We start from the raw sequence: 19806 nt of genomic DNA, 5'->3' as shown, positions 1-19806 counted from the left end.
GTAGTTAATGGACACATTTTCTGCTACAGTGAATGAAAATGATCGTTTTCTTTCCACAGTTGTAGTGCTGATTCAAGCCATAGGTTCTTGGTCACTGTCTTAATGATGACTGATAGGCACCCAGATAGTAATGTGACTAATGGACTAATGTCCATTCGGTTTCATTTTTGGCAATGTTAATTGGAAATCCTGTGCTTAATGAAAATTTTGAAACCTGTGGGAGGCTCTGAGAACTGTTTATGGTTGTGCTGTGGCATTAATTAACCTCCCTTTTATAGGATAGAGGATCTGACACGTGACATGTTCACAGAAACATGACTAGTGTCAGGACAAAAGTCTCAGTAGTTGTCATTTTCACCTCAGCCAAGCTACCCTGGCTTTTCTGCTGTGCTCCTGTGCTGTCAAACGGCATGATAACTTCATGTTTGCCAGTCTGTGGAGCCTTGGGGACAGCCTGAGGCATACAGCCAGCTTCTGTTCTCTTTAATTGGGGAGGGTAAAGTGTCTTGCTGAAACAGTTTCATTAGCCGAGACGGGCTCGTGTGCAGACCTCGGGCCAGTGTGGGTCAAGACGTTGATTAATTAGTAGCCTACGCTTTCGTCAGAACAATGCACAATTCATGTTTTATGCTGGTCTTTTTTTTTTCTAAAAGCTTTTTAGCAATGTTAAAACAAGCACTGAGTGCTTGGTAAAAGTAGCTTTCATGTCTTCAAATAAGCTGGCTTTGCCCTGTCCCCTCGGATGAAGCAACGGTGGGTCTTAAGTGGCAGTTGATAACTTCTTTGAAATGTGATTTGAGGACAAAGTATCATTAATGCCAGTCACTAAATTGACATGAATGATGGTGATTATACATTGTCTATCCAGACTGTTCCTAGTATCCATTTCTTGCCGTGTTTGACCTAGTGTCATGGTTCTGGCTTATAGTGTGTTAGCCATACAAGCTGAGGTAGCTAAATTTCCTTTGGCTGAATCCTCCTCTAAAACAGGAAAGAGTGAGACATTCTTTCTGGTGGGGGAGCAGGGTCCCCTGATGTTTCCTGTTGTGCACTAGTTTAACAAAGTACTTGGTCGGTTCACCAGCAGGAGGTCAGAGAGAAGCTCATGTCCACTCTTGAAACTTTGGTTATATTTGGGTAGCTATAAAAATGGATGTGCTAAATATTTGGTTTTTGTTTTAGGGCGGAGAGATAGTATCTCTCAGATGATGCTATCCACTGAAAATACGTTATAAAAGCATCTCACATAGGCTCTCAGCCATTCAGAACACCTCCTTCCTCCACGAGGAATATCCAGATTCTTGTAGCACCCAAAAATGAGCCACCTACTTGCAAGGGCTAGAAAGGTGCCTTAGTGCCACTATGATTAAATTCTGTCAGGAGCTTTGGGATCTGGCTAGTAAAACATATTAGTGCTATTTTTATCTGTCTAGCTATGTGAAGTCTTATTTTCAAATGTGCTTAATGCTTTTGTGTCTTGATTAGCCAGTGGCAATGAATATACTTCAAAGTTCAAAATGTGCAGAAAGTATTATTTAAGTCTTGCCATATATTTGAATCAGTTGCATGGTGCAGTAGATTTGAGAAGCACTCTGATAACAATGAAAGTTGTTTTTTTTCCAATGTAACATCATTCGACTTTGGCTTTGTTCATTCGACTCTGGCTACCAGTAACAAAGTGGTACACTAACTTTTCTGCAAGCTTGCATTTTAAGGCTGTGTGCTTTTAATGATTCATGGATTTACTGTATGAACTATTATAAATGCCATTTAAACTTCTCCGGTACTGCAGTGCTTTTATTACACTGAGCTAATTGTTTAAGAATCATTCACATGATTCATCCTCCTGTTCTGTCTTTTTAAAAACTTTCAGCCACTGAAGGGCTTTTGACAAACCAATATTTATAACAGTTTGACAGCAGGATGAGGAACAGCATTTGTCTTTGTATCAGCTTGAAGAAAGGGCCTTTCCAGCACCCAGCCATGCAGTTACAATCTTGACCTCTTTCTTATGCTGGGAACATACATACAGCAGACAAGCAGCACCACCCATGTGTTTTCTTGACCCATTGACTGTCCATTCACTTCCCATCTGTTTTGCAGTCTTAAAGGAACAGAGGGGGCCCTCTTCTTATAAATCTGTCTTTGCAGGTGATTAATGATGTTCTGTCTCTTTAAGAGCTGCCTGGGTGGTTTTTCTTTTTTCTTAGTTTTGGCGTTCCTGACATGTCCAGAGGAAAATATGGTATGTGAACAAGAGGAAACTGGCAAAAAATGTGATGAGCAATTTCAGAGTTTAAAAAAAAACAGACAGCAGGACATGACCCTGCAATGATCAGTAAATTATAGCACCTCTTAGCCTTTTGAGGTGGGAGAAAGCATGTTGACGCAAGTTTTACAACTTGTGGATATAGGGGATGTTTTGGGATTTGACTTTTGGACAGTCTTTAGCATGCTGCCCCCACCTTGTTTTAGCAAGAACTGGAGTTGTCTTTGGTCCTATAGAATATGGAGGAACATGGCACAAAGGGCTGAACCAAGAAGAGATTATTTCACTTCGTCCCTTTTATTTTTGTTCTGTATGGTTTTGTTTATGTAACTGGGATGATGGGCTAGTTAGCCATAAGTTAAAATTCCATTTCCTTCAGTGGACTGGGAATCTTTGTTACCAGTTATGAAGTGTGTCATGCGGGGCATTCTAGTGAAATCTGACCATGGACTGGAATTTCTGCTTACTGAAGGAAAGATGGTGTGTTCACAAGAGCAAATCAAAGATTTTTTCTAAAGGAACCGTCACACACTAATTTCTCGTGTAGAAAGAATTCAGGGAACGGAATGGAGAAAATGGACTTGAGGAAGGATTTAAAAGAACTAAAGTAAGCGCCAGATAAAAGGACAGATCAAAACCTGTGAATATCAGAAAGGTGTAAACACACAAAAAGCAGAGGAATTATTTAACAAAGAGAGAGAACCCATAGCTACGGGGGTGATGTACTACCCCCAGTCTACTAGCATCTTCCAGCAAAGTTCATCATACAGGTTGAATCTCTCTAGTCCAGCACTCTCTGGATCTGACAGGTACCAAACCAGAGAATTTGCCACACCACGGGACTTCAGTATTGTCTTACCAGCAGCATTACCAGCACATCCACTGCTTACTGGGCTCTTAGAAGACATTTAGGAGTAAATTAGAGCTAAATGACAGCACAGAGCACTTAGAGCCAGGATTGGTGGCTCTAAACCAATTGTATGGGGCCATGGGAAACTTAGCCACTCTCATGATGAGTGGACATCCAGCTAATTAAAATCATGTCAGGCCAGAGAATGCCGGGCTGGAGAGGTTCCACCTGTAGAAGAGAGATCTATTGTCGAGGAGTTTATATTCTCAGACCCTAATCTTGCAGTTAAATATCTATAAATGGGCTCCATTGATTTTGGTGACGCCCTGTGCAGATCAGACTGTACAATGAAATCTTGAATGATAGGCTGACAGATAAGTGAGGATGCAAGAAACAGCAAAAGGGAAGGAGGGCAATGAAGCACAAGGGTCACAGGCCTGCCTGCCTTTTATGGTCACTGCTTTGAGGCACGCTTATGTCATGGCTGTGCAAAGATTTCCTCCTCTTTTTAAAGTATAAACTTTATAGGTGGTAGTTTGATGCTGAGCAAAAGTTTCAGGCTGAAAAGCAGCAGAAACGTTCGACAGAGGCGTGTTGGTCTGAGGAATAGATTCCTACAGAGTGTTGGCTGCCCCATTTTCTTGAGTTGTTTCAAAGCAGCCAGGTTGCATCTCTGCATTTAGGTGTGGAGAATTTCTAGCCTCTGAGGAAACTTACACACCATGGTTTTTCAGTCACAAGAGAAATGTTTGACGCCGGAAAACTAAATATCTCTCTTAAAAATAGTTATTTGATTATAAAGCTGATTATTTTTCTTTCTCGGACTGCAGTATATGCAATGTTTAAGTGCAGGTTTGAAACATTACTCATGTTTCTTTTAGCTATATTGTTTTGGTTATTCTCCCAACTCATCAGCTTTTCTTGGAAAGTAACTGGCCTCGATTTTTAACAGCACAGCTCTTGCACTCAGTTGCATGCTTGTACTGGTGAGGCCTGTTAACAATGTAGCTATACGCTGGGACCAGTAAGTAGACTGTCTTTATAGGACTGAATATTTTGCAGCTTTTTTCTCCTTTTTAAATTGATGTTAACAGCAAAAGTAAACCTTATCTAAGGCTGGGTCTTTCTGTATTCACTATGTATTCAAATCCTAATTACAGATCAATTAGTCTGGGTTTGAGCCTTTTAGAGTCAGGATCAGAGGATTAATGAAAAGAAAATGAGTGGGCAGCGGTATCATTTCATGTGGAGATAAAGAGGGAACAAACATGAATGGGTCTCTTGAGCCGTTTGAATAAAGAATTTCTTCATTCTGTGTCAGTGGAGGTTTATCGGATATTGGGAAAGGATTATGGGAATATTCATGACCAGATCAGGAGACATAATGAATTGATGTATGGAAGAGCTCATCTTTTAGGTAAACATCGGGTAAATGGAAAGTACAATGAGCATTCATTGCTTGTAGGCCTGTGCATGTCATTGTTCCAAAGTTAGAACCAAGGGGTTTCTTCTCATTTTCCGGCACTGGTTTCACTTACCCCACCTGTTGAACAGTGATAGAAATGTAAGAATCATGCATTCATAACGCCAAAATCTGTTTTGACGTGATTAGAGTTGTGAGCAATGGTCTAAATACAAACATGTGAAGTAAATTATAGCAGCAGTATAGCACTTAGAAGCCTGATGTGACATTGGAGCATTGGGCAGTCACTCTGGAGAAAGTTCAGTGTGTTAGAAACAGGAATGCTCGTTAGCAGGTTTAGTTTATCTTGTAGTCAGAGGATAAAAATTAATTATTTGTATTTAGATGACTACAATATTGCTACATAAATATCCTTTGTATGTCTTAGCCATCTCCTTAATGCGTATTCATGTGAAGAGGTGTCATGGTTTGAAACCCATGGAGGCGTTTGGTTTTTTTGGAAAGTATTAATTTGCAATATAAAATGTATTGACATTGTCCTGCTTAATTAGAGATGGGCTCAAACCAAGAAGCTTGGATCTAGAACTGGAGCAGGACCCCTCCAAAATGGGGTGTGTTGGGGGAAGCGGCAGTGTTAATCTCTCTCGCAGCAAAGCATGCTCAAGCCAGAAGCCAGCTTCAGGTAGTTAATATATAATGTTTCTGTTTGGCCAGTTAGCCTTACTGTCCTGTCGTTTGAATGTAAATGATATGAAGTAATGACATACTTACCAACTCAGTCACGGCACCTTGCTGCTCATTAAAATAAGGATCTCTGAGGATTTAAAATGACCGTCTTACTGGCCACAGTTGTGTAAATATGCTTTCTGCCACGATGCAATGAAAAGCAAACTAAACAGAGCACTATTGCATTGTGCACCTTAGACTGAAATACATTTTGCCTGTTGATTCGTATCTGTTTGTGTGGTAAGCTGTGTTCCTTCAAGGAGTGCAAAGCTTAGTAAGGCTGTATTGCAGCTTCTGGGCAGGCTGTTTGACTGTTTTTTTTAAGAATCTTTTTTCAGAGTGTTAAGTTACTTGAAGACCTCGTAATTATTACAGTTATGGAGTCACTTCAATTCCATGTAGGTATAAAAATGAATAAAAGTGCTTATGATACTGTAGAGACAACTTTAGTTTAGTATGTCTGTTCTCTAGGCGCAAACACAACTGACAACTACAGTCCGGGGAATAAATACTGGCTATCCAGTTACTTTAACATGCCTTGATTGAAAAACTAACGTAGGTATTGCCAGCACAGCCCCTTTTTCCCTAAAGGGTGAACTCATAAATTATGGTTTTGCTGATGCTGTGAATTTCCAGCCCTGGAACACTTCACTAACCAAGGGTTGAGTAGGGAAAATATTTGCATTTAATGCTGTTAAATGTCTGCTTTCAATGGAACTAATAGCTTGATCAATATAAAAATCATATTTGAGGAAAGAATGTTGGGCGGAATAAAGCAATCCAAATCAGAAATAATTAATTCAGAATTATTTCTTGCTTTGGGTAGTAATGTATGTTTCAAAATGTTCAAAAAAATTGAGATGCATTTCTCAAACATAATACAAAATTAGTCTTTTAAAGATACCTCTTGTGTCCCCTCTCTCGCGCGCGTTCACGCGCACGCACACACACACCCCTCTCTACTTCTTCTTTTGCACCAGGGCTTTTCTGGTGTCCATAGGACTTGTGCCATTAACTCTAATGGGGCCAGGAAGTCACCTTCTGTATGTGCAAGAGTAGAAATGCTAACCCCCGGGATACCTGAAAGATTGTTTCAAGCTCCAAGACTGGCTGCCCTGGATAGCACCACTCCTGAGAGATGCCTAGGAATGCACTCAGATTAACCAAACAAACCCGGGTGTCCTTTCCAAGGCAGGACATGAGGATGGGGGAATGGAGAGGAAGCTGCAGTTGAAAAGCAGACATGTCAATATTTAATTCTTAGCTTTGGAAGGCATTCAGACACCACCGGGCTGAACTCTGTATATCGCCTGAAGTCTTCAGTGACGTGCTTTGTAGATGTTTTAGCTCTGTGTAGGGTAGCCATGAACACAAGTCAGCACACACTGTCCTTAAGTTTTCTCTGGCATACACATCCTTCCTTTGCTCCTTGCAATCCCCAGGACCAACTTGGTAAGGAGACAACACTGTGTCTGGCCCTCAAGAGGTTAGTCCAGCCAGAGATCACAGACAGAGCAATGGAAGAGCTTACCCACCAGCTGCCTGTCCACACCTGGCTGTGGACAAGAGTCAAATTTCCATTTCTGCCAAGCTGTTAACAAAGCACCAGGAAACCCTGACAGAAGGAGGACTGCCTTGTTTCACTGTTTGTTTCAAGGGCCAGCCAAATCATGTTAACAGTCTGGTTCAGCTGCCGAATTTTCCTTTATTAGAGTACATTAATCTTGCTTGTGAAACACGTTAGTGTAAAGCATGAAGATAGTGCCATTGTTCAATGAAACTACTGCTTCCCCTAGCAATCTCCTACAAACACTCCCCTGGTGACCACATTTGGTGCTTCCTCCCAGCTGTGTGCGTATCCTGTTTGGTGACGACTAGGGGGTACTTGGGCTTTTGTAAATGTAATAAGTAGCCATGAAAATGAAGAAACCTACAAATAGAATAGAGCGAGGTGTTTCCCTTATAGCCTCCCGAAAGGGACTCTTGGGCTTGTCCCAGCTGATATTTTTAGTTTGCCAAAACTGGATGTGAGCGTGTGCACACACATTCTGCCTTTTATTAGACTGAATGGTTTGTCAGGGTTATTCGAAGTGCAGCGAGCTACTTCCGCCCTCCCTTCCCATACTGACAAAGGAGTATCTGTCTCAGCACGGCTTTACAAGAAGCAACTTCAAGCAGGGAGGGAAAAGCATGGAGGCTTGTAAATCCCATTCGGGTTTAAAGTCTGTTCTGTCAATCATTGCAGTTTACACCTAACGTATAGATACTACTAGACAATTTACCTGGCATTGCTTGGGGCCTTCAGGGCAGGGGGCTGGCAGTGCAGAGGGGTGCAGGAGTCAGGGCAGGGCCGTGGAGTTGTGGGGAGCTCAGGGCAGGAGGCTGGGGGGGGAAGAGAAGGGTGTCAGGGCAAGAGATGGGGGGTGTAGGAGTCAGGGCAGAGGGTGGGGGTGTTCACTGGACAGCAGGGACTGCACGCTTTTCCCACCGGCTCCTCCCTGCGGGCTGCAAGGGCTCTCTTTCCCCCCCCTCCCCTCCCCTCCTGACCTCTTTGAGGCTGGCGGGGGCTCTCTTCCTCTCCCCTGTCTCAGGGTTGGAGGCTCTCTCCCTCCTCTATTGCCCCTACCAGGGTGGAGGGCTCCAACAGGGGCTGTTTCTTGGACAGAGGGGCCCAACTTACCTTTTCTGCTGGCAGCCGGTGGTGGTGTGGCTGTCCCTGGCGGACCCTGCTGGCTCGCTGCCACCAGTGATATGTGATATGGCTCGCTGCCCCTCCCTGAGCACATTATGGAAACCAGTCCTTTTCCTGGGGCTTCTGGTTGTCCTGGCACAACCCAACCCTGACCTTGATTTGGTAGGAGAAGAAACTGCATAGCAAATGTGATGGCCCTAGCTCTTACTGTTCAGGGGGGTTCTTGAACAAACGGACTCAGGCAGACGCGCTCTAAGATACATAGACAGTAAGGCATGTTGTACCAGATCTTTAGTGGGGGAGAGGTGCATAATGAGGGTAGAAAATAAAGGTGGGGGGGGGGGGTTGTTTCTTCCTTACATTTCATTGTCAGTAACAGCATATAGTTTTGCCCTGTTAGTGATTTTCCTGATGGGGAAAATGATTCCAGATTTAGAGGTTGTGCAGAATATAATTGACTGCATCCTTTTGGGCAGTGCTGAGATGCAAGGGTCAAGACTAAATACTAACTGAATATTCAACTCAGGTAGAGTTCTTCACTGCAGCCACTACAGGTCTTTTGTACCAGCGTGTTGCATGCTGAGCTCTGATCACTTGAAATTCTATCTAGTACCAGGTCACTAACTTGTAACTGTTTCTTGAATGATTAATGGTGTTTGTGCTGCTAACGTGGCAAATAATATTTGGCTAAAAGAGAGAGAAATTAGTGCACTTCACTTAATGGACAACAATTTCCACCGTGTAACAACAGGCACATTGTAGACTTGATGTGTGAGAATCCGTGGAAATCTAAGCTTTTCAAAACACAGTGATTTCAGTGTCAGATTGCTTTGCTGCATTTTGGAATTATTAAATTAGCATTTATGGAAAAAAGGTGCATACTTGTAAAAGTTCTTTAAAGAAAAAAAACATCCTGAAGAGGTTGTGTATTAATTAATGTCTAATACAGAAACTGCACACAAAGGCATTCAATGCATCACACATCTAAGATAATGCTTGCTTCCAAACTTGGATTTCGTTCTGATTTATAGTTGGGGGGCTATGTAGCTATCCTCAGTCAAATGGCTAGATATGTGAATGGCAATCTTTTTCATCTTTCTAGAAAAAGTTCGGGAAATCCAGGAAAAACTTGAAGTCTTCATTGAAGCCCTCCATCAGGAGAAGTAGATTGATCAAGCAGGTATCACGTTCTCACCATCTCCACACCCAGCAGCCCCTCCCACACGCTGCTGAAGGAATTGCTTCCAGAATATCCATGTTATTTTACAGCTTTCCCTGGCCTCTTTCCAATGGTCAGTGTCAGGATTCACCTTTGACTGCAAGAGAACATGAAGTGTAGTGTAAACACTTTCTCCAGGTTAGAGACACAAGGCGAGGAAGGGGGTAAAATAACTTTTATTGGACCAGCTTCTGTTGGTGACAGAGGTGTACTTTCAAGCCACACAGAGCTGTGTCAGGTCTGGGAAGCAAACACATGATGTGGCAGCTGAATTGAAGGTGGAGCAGATTGCTTAGCAGAAGGAGTTCGCTATATAGTAACAAGCAGTTCAAGGTACCTCTGCAGCCCTGGGACAAAACAAGAGGCTGGTGGGTTGCAGATTGCTGCAGAGAGCCAGGAATGCAGGGTCTGTTTGGTCCATGATTTCCGTGTCTTGCAGAGTTATTAATTGAAACTCCCAGGCTTGTGGCTTGGAAGTGTTCTGCAGGTTTCCTGGGAGGCAGAGGACTGAGAGGTCTGACAGAGTGATCGTTTTGTGGAGAGTGTTCACCCATGGTGACGGTGTTTTTGACTCTTCTCATTTACCTTTGCGAGTTTGTTTGAGAGCACAGGGATTGTCTGGTTTCGCCCACATCGTTGTTACTCGGGACGTAGTGCACTGTATGAGGTACGCCACGTGTTGTGATAGGCATGTGTGTGTACCCGGAACTTAGATGCGCTGTGGGGGGGTGTTGAGCATGGTGGCAGTTGAGATCTGGCTGCAGGGTTTGCATCTGTTGTTCTGGTAGGGTCTGGTGCTGTTCTGTTTTGGTGCATCCTGTTCTGCGAAGAGCTTGCTTCGGATGATGAGTTTGGGCAGGGTTGTTTGAAGGCCAGATGTGGAGGTTCAGGAAAGATTTTTTTTCAGGCTCAGGTCCACATCAAGCTCAAGTTGTGGTGGTTTGATAGCACCCCTCGTGGGTTCCAGTGTGAGGTGGTAGGTGACAGCTGGGGTGTGAGATTGGAGAGGGGTTTGTTTATGTATTAAAGGAGAGTCTCTTGGGGTATTTGGATGGCTCAGTCCATGATGTAAGCTTGTGTGTGGCATGTCCGTTTTTGGTGAAAGCAGTTTTGAGCATGTTCAGATGTTCATCCTGGACTTACCACAGAATATGCTCTCAAGGGAATCTGAGTGCCTGGCTGTAGATTACAAATTTCTTGGTGAGTTCTGGTGCTTACTGGATCTCTGAAGGTAGCTATGGGGAGCCATGGGTTGTCTGTGGTTTCCATTGTGGAAGCTGACTGTGATGTCCCAGAAGTCAATGCTGGAGCGGGAACATTGGAGAGAGCCTGATGGATGAGTGATGGTGGTTGAGGTTGTGGGAATCTATGAAGGAGTTTAAGCAGTCTGCTTAGAAGATGAGATATTGAGGCATCTCAGCTATATCATTTGGTTTCATGGTACATTTGTTCAGAAATTCTTCTTCAGGGTGGCCTATGAAGAGTCTAGCATTTTGAGAATCACCCTGGTACCCGGGCTCTGGACAAAGTTTGTTACTGAATGTAAAATTGTTATCGGTGAGGATGATCATGGTATGGTGTTTGGGGTGAAGATCTGGGGACTGTCCATTGTCTTGTCAATATTGGAGGTGTGTAGTGATGTCAGTCTGAGGGTTGTTGGTGTGTAGGGCAGTGACACCCCTGGTGGTGAGGATGGTGTGCCAAAGGAGACTGTTTATGGTGTGGTGTTTGTCAAGGAGTTCACTGGTACCTTGGAGAATCACCAGAGCCAGTGCAGCTTTTGAAAGACTTCAACCTAATGTTTGGAATCGAAGAGGCATTAAGACTGAGACCAAGCTAAAAGTCTACTCGGCGGTCGTCTTGCCCACCCTCCTCTATGCTTGTGAGACCTGGACTGTATATAGTCGGCATGCGAAAAAGCTGAATCACTTCCACCTGAACTGTCTACGGAAACTGCTGCAGATAAGATGGCAGTACAAAGTTCCAGATACTGATGTTCTTCTACAGGCTAATATGACAAGCATTCACACCATGCTTTGCAAGGCACAACTCAGATGGACTGGCCATGTTGTGCGCATGTCTGATGATCGATTGCCCAAGAAGATGCTCTATGGTGAATTAGAACACGGCAAGCGATCTCTTAGAGGTCAAAAGAAGAGATTCAAAGACACCCTTAAGGCCTCCCTTAAGAACTGTAACATGGATCCTGGAAATTGGGAGAGTATTGCTGATGATCGTTCCGCCTGGCACAGACGAATACATGATGGTGCAATAGCCCACGAACAAAAGAGACTGCGTTATGCTGCAGAGAAACGTCTTCTTCGCAAGTCCAGGACAGGTATCTTCTCTTCCTCCGGTCGGCAGTCCGATCTTTCATGTCCCCACTGTAACCGTCAATTTCGGGCTCGGATTGGACTAATCAGCCATCTCTGAACCCACCCCCAACTAAACTGATGACACTGGGTGGTCCTCATCGACCTCGATGGACGAACACACACACCTTGGAGAAAGCTGGTCCTTTGTGTGCTGAGTGGTTTGCATGAATCCCAGTGTCCCTTCAATGAGTGCCATGGCCAGACATGATAGTTCAACCTGGGTCCTCTTGATTGTTTGGCTTGCGAAGCATGTAGAAGGCCCCGGGGCTGGATGTGTGGGAAATGAGTCTGTAGAGTTTGTCCAAGAGGTGTTTGAGGGAGGATTGGATGATACCATAAGTTCCTGATTAAACTATGGTTGGGAGGTCACTTCTGAGTTCTTTATAGTAGGTGGAGTCAGAGAGTTTTTAGGTGGACACTGTGAGTTTCTTTCCCAGACCTGAAGGAGAGTTGTGTGTGTGTCAGAAGCTTGTCTGTCTCATGTGCAGAAGTTGGTCCAAAAAAAGTATCACAGCTCCATTCTCTAGGGTCATTATTCAGGTCTTGTGAAACTGCTCTACGATGCACGTTGAGTGCACAATTTGTCAGCATTGAAATGTGAGATCAGTTACAGCTCATTGTCAGTAACATGTGGTGATACCTGTTTTGTAAAGGATTTTGAGTTCTGTGTCTGAAAAGTGCTAGTGTACGTGAAAATTATTTTTGTCAGCACTCAGACCTGACTGTCCTTTTCAGACTTCTTTCGTGTCTGTCACCTAGTTCTTGTGTTAATTCTCGACTCGTATAGAATATGATTGCGCCTGTTTTAATTACATTTGTTGCCTTTTTATATTTCAGCGGAACGTTTACCATGAGAATGCAGTCCTTTCCCAAAATGCATTGCACAAAGACAACTGAATGAAATGGCTTTTCTGTCCCATTCTTCTTTCTGACGTATCTTTTGGAAGCACCTGGATGCCAAGGGGGTGAGGGAAGTTGTTCTCACATGAGATTGAGAAGAATTGAATGAAACCTGCCATTAGAATTTTTGAAGCAAGCAAACATGACAGCAGAATCCAGGTTTTGTTGGGATGAAATGGCAAGATGAGAGACTGCCAAAGTTCAATTCAGTTTGGTTTCTCAGAGCAAGGAGAGGTTTTTATTTGTTGGCAGCAGTCGAGTATGGCAGTGTTAGTTTCTTGCCTGCAAATAATCCTGGGAGTTTGAAATAAAGATTTATCATCTGTACATACATGAATTAATGCCCTGCTAACTAATATTGTTTGTACCTGTATATGTTATGTTGAAGCATCCTCAGTCACTAGCGTACACAACGTTTAAATTCATTGTGGTGAGAGCGGAGATCTGAGAGAGAAAGTTGTGGACTTTGCTTAAGCATTTCAGAGCTATTATCATCCAAGGAATTCTTCTAGCTCCTTTCACTTGAAAAGCACGATCTGCCATTCATTGACTCCTTAAAAAATTTGGCTCAGGAAATAATGTCAACAGCTGCTCATTTGATGGATGCTTTCCTCCTAGATGGTGATACGCTGACCCATAGCCAATAACATTTCATTTCGAGGGGTTGCATGGACACTAACTGGGTTTCCTGTTAACTTTCCCCATGTCCCGTTGGAAAGTGAGCTGATTGTGTGTGGGTAAGACAGAAAAATAATTCAACAGTGTAACTCAGTTTGTCTGACCCTCTCAAATAAATATTTCAGAAAAAAACACATTTTTTAATATTTTCTTTTTACTGAGAATTTTTAAGGCCCAAATTGCTTTAAAGTGATGTAACACGTAAAGTACCTTCAGAGCCACTTGCCTTGTGTAGTGTAGTGTGGTCTAAATGTTCGGTGGTGTTCATTTCCTTCAGTCTGTCATATTGCCCAGAAAGAGGATGTAATTGACATACAAGAGTGTGGTGTATTGAACCAATATTCATCAATTCCTTGAGGTATCGCATAGCATTGTCCTCACTCGCTTTTACTTGTTTCTTCTGTTAACTTGCCTACCAGTTATAAATTGTCTAACATCAGCCTCCCTTAAAAGAACGTAGTCTTTTTTACATATCTCAACTTAGCTACTCTTGCTGTTAAATTGTCAATGGGACAGATTTAAGAAAATGGTCTAAATACAATTTCACAGACCGTCCAGTACTTTTTTAAAGCTCCTTTTCTGTTTTTCCTGCATTGTTTTTAATACTAGTGTAGTAGCCCAGCTAGATTTGACAAATGGTGCTGAATGCGCGAATGCTGCCCTGGAAAAGGATGTTGGAACAGCTCATTGTACAATTACCCCCAAGGGTAGGATAAGAAATCGACACAGGCTTGTAGTCTGCCCTCTGAAAGAGGCGAATGATTTGAATTACTGGTAATTGAGAGCAAGGAGGAGTCCGTATGTAAACACATTTCTCATTGTGATTGGCACAGAGCAATTCTAGAACTGGAACAGGAAACCCCTAACACTTTGATAATCAAAAATAAAACTAAACACCATTGTGTAGTTTTTCATACCGTGGTGCTTAAAATTAAACATCACAGGATAATCTTAACAGCTTGAGCATTGGGACTTCTTTTTACTTAAAACCACTTTATTACAGGAAAACAAGGGGGGAAATGGTAAATCAGTTTGTGATCTTTTGGCGCAGACTGGTTAATTTCAGAAACTTAAGTTGTTTCCACAATGGTGAAGGAAAGCATATTCCATGGATTGCCTATCATGTGAATGAGTCTATACTTATATGAAATTCCTCTGTACAAAAATCCTTTTTCGGTTTACTTGATCACTGTTTGAAATCTCTGCGTAGTGTAAATGTTGCAAAATGTCTCCTCCAGTGGTCCAGTGTGCAGCTTTTTTCAGTGTGAGATCAGTACACTTTTTGGTTATAATTTCTCTGTTGCTGACCTGCGACTTGGCATGATGTATTCCTTGGGAGTTGGGTATTTATTGAAAGCAGATGTAATTGAAGGGAAAATAATAAAATTCGGGCTTGGACCACTAAACGTTCATGTTGTATGCACAGTTTAAAAGTCACTCCTCACCGCTCGACAGAGAGGGAACTAGAGCCAAGAGGAGGAGAAGTGTGCCCCACTTTCAGTGGGCTGAGATCTCTGAGCATAGAGCGTTATGCCACAGCTCAATGCACTTACTCTTTTCAGGTCTAAATACCACCCCCTGGGTCTGGTTTTTACCAACGTTTCCTGACAACTTCCCGGGTTCTGAAAAAGCCCAGGTTTAACCCCCATTTTGCCAGCATTGGAACTCCCCCCCTCACCGAGTCCCCACGGAGCTGCACAAAGGAGAGTCACTGCCGTCTCCTGGCTGCTGCTGTTCAGAGAGAGAGTAAGACCGGCAGGGAGCTGAGTCCCGGAAGCTGAGAGGGGCTGCCTGCCTGCCTGCCTCACTACCCTACACAGATCCCTGCTGCTCTCACTGCCCCAGAGATGGGAAGGGAGCCAGGGAACAGCCCCTGTCTGCTCTCTGTACTGGACAGGGTCCCCTCCGGCCCAGGCTTTCAGCATGGCCCCATGTGCTGCGGGGCAGCAAGATGGGCAAGCAGCCAGGTCCTGGCAGCCAAAAATGCCGACCGCTGCAGAGCCAGGCCTGGGGGGAACAGAAGAATCCCCTTGCCCTCTGGCCCTTCATTTTCTTCTTTCACTGATTTTCAGCTGTTTAATTTGTTTATGCGGACTGATAAATTCCCAAAACAAAATAAAAACCAAAACCAAAGGGCCTTACACGTACCCGAGGGGATTTCTCCGTTAGCGTTAGTACTGCACCAGAGACGGCATAGTGCTTTCCAGGCAAACAAGACACGGGCCCTGCGTGAGAAGCTTGCCAGCTCTCCCATGTTTATGCAGTGCATAGATGCTTTTCTCTGTGTGCCTGAAATTTTCTCAGACTTTTATACTGAGGCTACATCTACACTGAAGGGTTCTCACGCAAAAACTTGCAGAGCATCTAAGCTGCACGCGCGTTCTTGTGCAAGTAAATTTACAGTAAAGCGTCGGAACAGAGGGCTTCTTGTGCAAGAGCTATTCCTCTCCCCACGGGGAATAAGCCCTCTTGCCCAAGAAGGCAGTGGGGACGGGCAACGGGTTTCTTGCGCAAGAGAGCGTCCACACCGCCATGGACATTCTTGCGCAAAAGTACGTGGCAGTGTGGACGCGCTTTTGTGCAAGAACTCTTGCGCAAAACAGTTCTTGTGCAAAAAGCCTGCAGTGTCGACGTAGCCTGAGTGTACTGCACTTTAATAGGAGCAGAAGAACGGCCAGATTGGGTCAGATCAAAGGTCCATCTAGCTCAGCATCTTGTCTGCCAACAGTGGCCAATGCCAGGTCCCCTCAAGGGAATGAACAGAACAGATAATCACTGTGATCCACCTCCTGTCGCCCATTCCCAGCTTCTGACAGTGGCTAGGGACACCATCCCTGCCCATCTTAGCTAATAGGCATTGATGGACCCAACCTCCACAAGCTCTTTTTTGAACACTGTTAAAGTTCTGGCTTTCACAATATCCTCTGGCAAGGAGTTCCACAGGTTGACTGTGTGTTGTGTGAAGAAAAACTTCCTTTTGTTTGTTTTAAACTTGCTACCTATTAATTTCATTTGGTGACCCCTAGTTCTTGTGTTAAACTGTTCCTTATTTACTTTTTCCATACCAGGCATGATTTTATAGTCCTCTATCACCTCCCTTTCTAGTCATCTCTTTTCCAAGCTGAAAAGTCCCAGGCTTACTAATCTCTCCTCATATGGCAGCTGTTCCATATCTCTAATCATTTTTGGTGCCTTTTTCTGAACTTTTTCTAGGGCCAAGGTATCTTTTTTGAGATGAAGCAACCACATCTGTAGGCAATATTGAAGATGTGGGTGCACCATGGATTTATGCTGTTGCAATAAGATGTCCTCTGTCTTATTCTCTATCCTTTTTAAAAATATTCCTAACATTCTGTTTGCTTTTTGTCTGCTGCTGCACACTGAGTGGATGTTTTCAGAGAACTATCCACAAAGATTCCAAGATCTCTCTCCTGAGTGGTAACAGCTAATTCAGTCCCCATCATTTTATACGTAGAGTTGGGATTAAGTTTTCCTGTATGCATTACTTTGCATTTATTAACATTTGTTTGTTAGGTTCTGCTATAGCACACAAATGCTTAGTAAGACAGTGGAATCGGAAATGATCACAAAGTGGGAGTCAACAAATCAGGTAAATTCTGAAGCGCTAAAACTTACCTTGCAGATTCAGAAAATGTTACAAAAGCGATAACAAAATGAACAAGTAACACTCTGAAATTAAACATGTTGGTTACCTGTTTTGCAAAGATTCAATCAAGGACACAGAAGTATTGGTTCCAGTAAAGGAATGCATCTGGTATAATTCTGATTTAATGTCAGGCTTTTAAAAGTTCTCTCTGCCTATTGAAGTAGTTTAACACATTGTCATGTCGAAGGCTCTTTGTTGTCAGCTTCCACAGATTTTTACTGAAAAATTCTTGGGTTTTATAAAAACTATTAGTTTTGTTTTGCTGATTTATTTCACCTACATTTTGGGAGCGCTCGAGAAGGTGAAAACCTCAAATATGTTAGGCAAATCTAGTACCTTTCATTAGGTAGATGTGTTTATGGTACAGAGTTAGACTAAGTGTAAATATGAGGTTGTCTGTTAACGTAATGCAATGTAGCAGAAGATACACATGGGTACGTCTGTTATGTGTGCACAGTTTTAACAGTTTATGAAATAAAACCACAGCATAAAACTGCTTTTGTTTTCAATACTCTTTTCTCCATATGTTGCTTTTTTTTGTCCTCCTGCCCCAAAATATTAACCTGGATATTTATTCTTTCTTTCACCTTTTTTGTTATAAACACTCATGAATTTCTGGCAAATTTAAACCAATTAAAAACTGAAAATGACAGGCCTTGAGTATACAGTGCAGATTAACAGCTACCCATTGACAACTGAGAAGGCGTGCCAGTTATATTAAACAGATTGTAAAATTCAAGGTCCAGGTGAAACACCGAAACATTCGGAAAGCAAAACAGATGTGAAGCATTTACGTCCTGGTCTGTGCACATGCATCAGTTGGCTTTACATGTTCCTGCCTCTTTTAAAGCGCCTCCTGCCTTAAGGAAGGAGGTGGTTTGTCTGTGTCCAGGAACTGAATGTCAATTCAAAAGAATTCACCCTGCCAACAGTAGAGATTTGAAAGGGGTAGAGTTGTGCTAGCGATTACATTAATGTGCAATTTTAAACAGATCAGAAAATGTCCTAGCTCTGAATGCACTAAAAAGATGCTATCTGATTGGCTCAACCTCAAAGTATGCTGGAACGACCAATCAGCCTACCAGTTTCCCAGTGGTGATTTTTATGTTGATCTTTTGTTTAGTGGTTTTTGCCCGGGGAGTGGGTTGGTTTTTAGGAGTTAGGTTGCACTTAACTCGTTAATAATGAAAGATTAATCAGACAGCCACAAAGCCAGATGAGATAGATTACAGTTGGTGAAAGACCAGAAGTTAGACATTTATGAAGATCTCTGAGTGCAAAGAAAACCCTTAATGGATTTTTCCTTTTAATGATGTAAAATCAGCATAATGAGAGAGATTTGCTGTCTACATTTATCTTGAAACTATATTAAAATAAAATTAATTACTGTTATGATTTGTACAAGAGTGAGCGCAAATTCTCCAAAATCTTATTATGTACTTGAAAAAGTCAAGCTAGCCAACCCAGGATATTTAGAGACTAGTAAAGCCGGTGTGGCAGGGACTTGAGCAGAGAGAGAACGGACACCTTATGGAGTGAGTCTGTGTAATGCAATTGTAATTCCTGCCTATTTCAAGCCGTGAGGATTAACATCAGCGCCGCTTTCGGAGAGAGGCTCGATTTCCATTCCCCGCCCCTTGGCTGTCTACAGGAGGGACGATTTCCCTTGAATGCACAACACTTGCTATCGCACCTGATGTTTGAGTTTCCCATTGGTGGGGTGGGGTGGGGTGGGGTGGGGAGCGTCTCCTGAAATTTCTTTGGAAAAAGTCACAAAGGCCTGGAGCGGGTATGTTGGTTATTTTCAAGTATACGGGCTCCTTGCGTCTAGATCTGTGACCATCTTGCAGGTGGGCTGGGGGCTTGGGGCTTCCTACCCCGCCCCCCGCGGGGGGGGGGGCCTGTGCTGGTGCTCCAGCCCTGAACCTTCCCGCTGCAGGGAGGGGGCAGCGGAAGAGCCTTGGGGGCTGGATTTGACTTGTGGGGGGGGGGGGGAGCGGCTCCATGCGCTACCCCTCCCCCTCTCCCCAGCTGGAGGAACCGCAGCGCAGGAAACCGCTCACCTGGAGGCTTTCCCCACTGCTCCCATTGGCTGGAATTACGACCAATGGGAGCAACCGGGGGCGGTGTCTGGGAGCAGTGGGATGCAAGGATACAGGTAAGTGTCCCTCAGGCCGAGACCCTGCACTCCCATTCCCCTCACACACCCGTCGTCCTGCCAAGACCCTTCAGCCTGCTCCTGCGCCCTCCCTCCCAGACTGCCCTCTCCTCAGCCCACTCCTGTATCCCCCCTCCTGGCCAGACTGCATTCCCACCCCCTCCTACATCCATTTTGCCATCATGGGCGGTTGGCTGGTGGCCCACAGAAGGGTCTGCAACGAGCCAAAAAAGTTTGAGAACCACTGGTCTGGGTGTTGCTATCAAATTAATCCTCAGGTAGGGGACAGATGAAAGCCCTAGAAATGTGCGAAAAGCAAAGCGTTCAGAGCTAGAGTATAGTCAGATTGGAAACCGAAACCCAAGTCAATCTGTTAGCCAGCGAGAAGTGGGGGTTCTATTTTGGATCAACAGGGTGTTATTAGCTATTACTTAGTTGCAATTCATCTGCTAGTTTAGGTGACCACAGCGCTGGCTGACAAATGCCGTTCAATGTGTTTCTAGAGGGTAGAATGTGCAGAGTTGGGGCTGCACAGATCTTATGGGGATATTCATCACGTTTTCAAACGTACAATAAAGTCCTCGCCCAACTAGTCTGTCAGGGCCTTGGGCTCACCAACCTGTAATCCCTGCAGCTAGTTCGTAACTAACCAATCTGCTGCCTCCCCATGCATGCGTCCCCATTTCGCAGGACAGGGCTGGCTGCCGGTCAGCATTTGTCAAGGTCTAAAACCTGCTGTGTTTCCAGGAGAGCAGGAAGAGGAAACAGATTTGGCTACAGTCCTGGGAGAATCTGATCAGCCTTCCTGCCAACCTGAACCCAAGTTACTGCTTTTACTGCTACCTCCGT

The 19806-nt window shown here is 43.8% G+C and overlaps 1 protein-coding gene across 4 annotated transcripts in view; it reads left to right on the top strand.

The window, feature by feature from the left end:
- OPA1 (OPA1 mitochondrial dynamin like GTPase) overlaps nt 1–17295 on the top strand; it is a 91776-nt gene extending 74481 nt beyond the window's left edge. For all 4 annotated transcript variants that reach the window (XM_075938294.2, XM_075938292.2, XM_075938293.2 and 1 more), the window contains 2 exons: nt 9063–9140; nt 12392–17295. In XM_075938294.2, coding sequence (XP_075794409.1) covers nt 9063–9127 — 65 coding nt within the window. In that variant the 3' untranslated portion in view covers nt 9128–9140; nt 12392–17295. The remainder of the gene's footprint in view (nt 1–9062; nt 9141–12391) is intronic.
- Nucleotides 17296–19806: the final 2511 nt, after the last annotated feature.

Source organism: Pelodiscus sinensis, chromosome 10 (genome assembly GCF_052426305.1).
Source record: "Pelodiscus sinensis isolate ZL-2025 chromosome 10, ASM5242630v1, whole genome shotgun sequence".
NCBI classification, from domain to species: Eukaryota; Metazoa; Chordata; order Testudines; family Trionychidae; genus Pelodiscus; species Pelodiscus sinensis.
The sequence above is the reverse complement of the archived record's forward strand: the minus strand, read 5'-3'. Positions and strand labels throughout refer to the sequence as shown.